The sequence below is a fragment of the Schistocerca serialis genome, chromosome 1 (assembly GCF_023864345.2).
Source record: "Schistocerca serialis cubense isolate TAMUIC-IGC-003099 chromosome 1, iqSchSeri2.2, whole genome shotgun sequence".
NCBI lineage: Eukaryota > Metazoa > Arthropoda > Insecta > Orthoptera > Acrididae > Schistocerca > Schistocerca serialis.
In genome coordinates, this window is record NC_064638.1 from 172,810,534 (window position 1) to 172,816,533 (window position 6,000).

Here is a 6,000-nt window from a genome sequence, read left to right on the forward strand (position 1 = left end):
CATACATACTCAGAGAGACCTATAACTTTTTAACAAATCAGCAGAGAAATTATTTCCCCCCCCCCCCCCCCCCCTCCTTCAGGAAACGAAACAATGATGTGACACATTCACTTCTAACACTGCACGATTTGAGAAGAAATCATCCTAAGAACATTCAGATAGGGTGTTCTTCGAACTTTTCCAATGATAGTGTTACTGACTGTTATGCAGCAAAATAATCATCAGAGACCATAATCTAATACACATTTTCTGAATTTACCTTGTAGTTTTAGTTTTTATAATGAACGATGCATTAAATTTGTTATGGACATGACACTGCACTACAGTCATCTCAATACTACAATCTTTATTTAGCTTTCATATTTATTGGCTTTACCTACTGGCAACCTAATTACCACCTTTCAGCCTAACCCAGAACTAAGGCTATGCTACAGATCTGTCTTTCACCACAACCTAGATACCAGGAACTGTCTAGTATCACACGTTAACCCTAATTTCTTATAGAGAGCTGTATGAATACTTTCAAAGATTTTTAATACAGTGAATTTCAATAAAAGCAGTATACTGCATCATTTGGTAGCAAACAAATATTACTCTGTTCAGAACAGCTGATGCAGTAAGCAGCGCATACACAGAATAAAGTTTGGTAGGCCTAATCTGAAAAAATTGTTGGGAATCAATATCAGAGCCTCAGTGCGAGGAATATATACAAAACATGTGACTGTTATAAATAAACACTGGTCCAGCATTGGATCAACGTTTATTAATAAAAACATGAAATATCTGATAAATATCGTCCAGGCACCACACATTCCAACTGAATGATTCTATAGTGAAAAAGACACTAAAACCTGTGATTCGCAGCATTAATATATTGTAACTAGACATATACCACAAACATCTCCATTGTTTCCTTTGATGTACTACTTGCACATAAAAAACTTTTACATGCAAATTAAATGAAATAGTGATGCCTTAGTATAAAATATTTTATTCCACTTACCAAGTGCCAAATTCCCAAAAATATTGTGCCTGTTCTAACATGACAGCAAAAACAGCACTTCCAGTCATTTTGTCGCTGTCCAAATTTCAGACGCATGTTGGCACTGGAAGAGAGAAATAAAGGTTTTATAACCATATATGAACAAAAGAGCAGACTTTACATGTATTTCATAGGCTTTAGAATCCATTTTTAATCACAAACATAAAATGACATAAAATAATCATGTTAAATTACAAGTGTAAAATACAGTTCACTGACAACAAACTTGATGTGACTGACACTACCACTCATACACTCAGCCGAACTCCTGAGTAAATAATATGGTAATGAAGCTCTTTCAAAGCGACTCTTCTCATAGGCTATAATTAAATTAAAAGTTATTAAATTGTAATTTACATTAAGATAAATTGCAATTAACAACAGTATTACCAACATTTCGTCAAGCTAATGGCGAAATTGATGTTCTAAAACAATAAAGAGATCTTTCTTCATCTATTTATATAATTTTAGAAACTCAAAAATGAACTGTGATAAAAATACAAATTTCCAAGTGACAATAGGCCTATTATGTTTAACATTTTCATTGTTTCAACTTTTTGTTTTACCTGGTACCTTTACACATCTGGGCCTCCTTCACTTCCACTTACAAGGTGAAGCTGGTTTAAGAACTATTCACGACTGACACCATATTAACTTTCACTGCAACTAACGTTGCTAGATGCGAATTATTTCAACATTTTCAACAAAATTACTAGTACTGTACTTACGACTACAGTGCGTAACGCTAATTTAACTTATGAAGTCACAAACTGTCTCTAACAAGGTTAGCGTTAGACACGAAACTCAAGTAAACATATATTGAAGTAATTTCTCTGCAATACACACAAAGTCAAGCAATCCTTTAATCACATTGAAAAAATTTACAATATCTCTATTATTATTATAGTGCCTATAGCATATTGCAACAGCTTTAGGACGCATAATAAAATATCACGTACAATTCCCCGACATATACACTTCAATATCGTGGTGCGATTAAGTGCTGCCACACAGTTTTTCAATATAGCGCCTCACTTAAATCACCATGAACATCAACAGTCACAAAAACTTGTATTTATATTTTTAATTCGGTAGACATTGGCTAAGTCACCCAGCCACGATCATATGACTTCACTTGATCAACTCAACTATACCAAATAATATGTGCACACACATTTGAGATTCGTCACCGATGCATTATATAGACGTTTTCCAACTAACTTATATTTTACCTGCGTTGCTGTAATACTCCTGCTTAGAGTATTCTGTATTACGCGACGTTTCCGCGTTTAACTTACCAAATGACAATCACAATGGCAGCCCGTGCGACTACACTAGTCAAACTCGCGTCTGTGCAGATAATTGGTTTTTTATCTACTCATTTCCAAACAGCAAGACAAACACATCATATTTTACATTTTATGTTCTGGTATCCCACTTGAGAAATTTTAGAGTGAAGACATCTGACATTAAATTAACTATTCGCAACTGATCTGTCACATGGTGGTACTCAAAGATTTTACGTATTCCGTAGACTGGGAAGAATGAACATCGCATTTGTACGTGACATTTAGGGAAAGACCAACAATGAAGGTACGAACGTTTAACGTGTATGTTACATCCGTTGTGGAAAGTAATGTCATACACGTTACAAAATTAAGACGTATCAAGAACGCATCGTTTCCACACCGATGAACATTTGTAGTAACTAAAGTCTTCCAAGAAATCGCCAAATGAAGCAAATAATACTCGCTCTCTCTAACTAGTTATCTGTTATGTTCCTTTCGACGTCGACGATTCTGTATAGCAACAATGTATGCGCCATAGAGGCTTCGATTGTTCCTGTAGCAATTAATCGCTACACCCAAATTTTAACGCACGCCTTATCAAGCGAGATTTGTGAATGGACTGAGGATTTCTTGGTGGGAAGAACGCACTATGTTTGTCGGACGGAGAGTCATCGACAGATAAGTAACTTTCAGATGTGGACCAAGGGAAGTGAACTGGGATCTTTGCTGTTGATGTTGTATGTTATGGCCTTGCACATAATGTTAATAGTAACCTACGACTTTTTGCAGATGGTGCAGTTGTCTATAAGAAAATGCTGTAATGAAAATGTTGCACAAATTTTCAGTCAGACCTTGAAAGATTTCCAGGCCAAAGCTTACAATGGGCGTCCACGCGCTGATATTGGCAACGACTTTACGTGTATGATTAAGGGCGAATGTGATTACTTTCGACAGTAAAAGCTGATCACTTATCTTCACCTCCCTAGTCCTATGTTTTAATTTAAAAAAAACAAACAAATCATATGACACACTGACTCACAATGGAGCTGTTCCTCCAGCTTAGATTTCTCCAGTGGCCCTGGCAGACTGCAGTTCATTGGTAGAACTTGTGAAATACAAGCAGTCTGCAAAGAAGGCTGCATACAGAACACAAATGTGGCCCATCCTAGACTACTAGTCAGGTGCTGGGACATGTATGAAATAGGACTTACAGGGAATATTGAACGGATACAATGAAGGGAAGAACGAATGGTAACAGGTTTGTCCCACCCCTGCTGAAAGTTGAAAAAACTGAACTGGCAGACGCTTGAAAACAGCCGCAAACTATCCCGTGAAAGGCCACTTTCTAGAACCAACTTGAAGTGACGAATCTAGGACTATATTACAACCCCCACCACCACAGCAGGGATCGTTAAGACAAAATTAGACTAGGTACAGCGCGCACAGTGGCGTTAAGCAATCATCCTTCCAGCGCTCCTTGTGTGAATGGAACAGGAAAATGTCCCAATAACTGATAAAATGAGACAAACCATCCGCAATGCACTTCACAGTGGTTTGCAGAGTACAAATGTAGATGTAGACAACGTGGAGTAAACTAAATACGGGTATCTTCCCTCCTAGTAGCAGATTCGATTTCTTTTAATGGACTAGACTACATTATTTTGTAGTTATCATTTCATGACATTTCAGTGTTTTGAGTGCTGCACTTGATCTCATTCCCTTGTAAATGATTATGACGATTTCACATTTCCTTTATGACGTACCGAATCCATCATCTGTGAGTATTCTACAAGCTGAAATCGAATCTCAGTAAAGTGTGTAGCGTCTATGTCGACAGTAATTTATTTTCAAAAATTGAAGGTAACAAAGATCATAATCTACTGTTGGAGACCCACTGTAGATTCTCTAGTGCCAATTAAATTCTTTAATTTTATTCTAGCATTCTAAAATCATTTTCATGTGTTTTTATTTTTAAAAATTCTGTTCAGTGGATTCTCAAATACAATTTTGGCAGTAATGTCGTAACGGTTCGGTGTTCACTAATACACATGCAAATAAATGATATATTGTTTTATTTTGCTTAATAATTATCTTATTTGAATATGACGAATAGAAATGAACTTAAGTGTTTTCCGTTTTGTTTTCGGTAAAAGCAGGCTGGCAAAATTACATAAACAACGTGAAAACTAAGTTGACACTTGACGCAGTGAGTATCACTCTGCACTGATTAACATTTGGTATGCTACATCTTGCCGGGAGCGATCTATTGATACAGAGGAGATACCGCGAACGACACTCCATGACAGGTGACGGTGTCTTTGTATCCCTTGTTCTGGACACAGGCTGATTGGGAGACCCTACACCCCGAGCTTTGTGTTCAGCAGAATCTGATATCTTGCAGAGGCAAGCCACACTCTCTCTTGCAAACAAACCAAGCCACAGCATTCGCGTACTGAAACGCAGTTTCCTTACATACGAACAAATGAAGTGTTTCCTTAAGGCTCATAAACGATCTGTGAAGCCGTGTAGTGTTTGCCTCTAGAAGGTTCTTTATACATCGTGGAATCTATAAACCATAAAGCAAGAATATAAGGATCGACTTTTTTTTAAATTTTTTGGCGTATGATACTAATGAAACTATCGAGATTTATTTATTTAGCATGCAGCATCACTAAAAATTACTACTTTTCAATTATTTCAAATTACAAACTAATATCCAGACCACGAATGTACTCTATAATCACTTTGTCATCGCCAGGGAAAGCTCTGATAGGACATTCTTGAACTGCATGGTGAACAGCCTGCTTTTCAGCGCCAGTCACAACTTGAACGTATTTTCTGCCACTTGTGCAAAGAATGACACACATGTTAGCGCTGATTCTTACTCGGTTAACAACCGACCAGATTTCGCGTGGCAATTCAAAGCCAGATGGCTTAGTCCATATGCACGGCATTTTAGTTGTTCCGTCCTAGCCTTTCTGCCATGTGTCTCTCCAGCAGTCATAAGTAAAAAAGACCAAATAGTTACAAGGGGTGGACAAAAATATGGAAACACCAAAAACACAATACGTTACATGCTTAATACGCTGTCATTCAAAACAGCTTCCATCGTCTTAGAATGGATGAATACAGACACTGTATGGTTTTCAAGGGAATCTTATAGCATTCCTCCTGCAAAATAGCGGCAACTTACGGTAATGATGATGGAAGTGGATAGCGTTCACGCATCGTTCTCTGGTAAGTACACCACAAAGGCTTAATAGCCGCGCGGGGTTAGCCGAGCGGTCTGGGGAGCTGCAGTCATGGACTCTGCGGCCTTTTTAGGGGTCAATATTGAGATCTGGTGACTGTTGTGGAGGCCAATGGAAATACAACCTCGTGCTCACAAAACAATGTGGACGATGCGAGCTATATGAACTGGGGCCCCGTCAATTCAGCGTTACCACTAGGGAACATTATACCTCGACATGGGCCTGATCAGCTAAAACGATCACATAATCCTTGGCAGTAATGTGAACTTGCAAAGTAACCATGGGGCCTACGGAATACCATGGTATGACTGCCCATCTCATCATCGAATCACCACCATGTTTCTCTCTTGACAGCAAACAGTCGGCATCGTATGCTTGGGACGGCGTCTGCTAAATGTAAATTCCATCAGAAGTTGGG

General features: G+C 38.1%; 1 protein-coding gene across 2 annotated transcripts in view; it reads right to left on the reverse strand.

The window, feature by feature from the left end:
• Positions 1 to 2,466, reverse strand: part of LOC126464911 (lysosomal-associated transmembrane protein 4A) — a 34,654-nt gene extending 32,188 nt beyond the window's left edge. The window contains exons 1-2 of one of the 2 annotated variants that reach the window (XM_050096269.1): positions 2,341 to 2,466; positions 1,004 to 1,106 (exon numbers count right to left, since the gene is read on the reverse strand). In XM_050096269.1, the coding sequence (XP_049952226.1) occupies positions 1,004 to 1,099 (96 nt within the window). In that variant the 5' untranslated portion in view covers positions 1,100 to 1,106; positions 2,341 to 2,466. Of the gene's footprint in view, positions 1 to 1,003; positions 1,107 to 2,274 lie in introns of both variants that reach the window. The other variant, XM_050096268.1, reaches the window with a different exon arrangement.
• Positions 2,467 to 6,000: the final 3,534 nt, after the last annotated feature.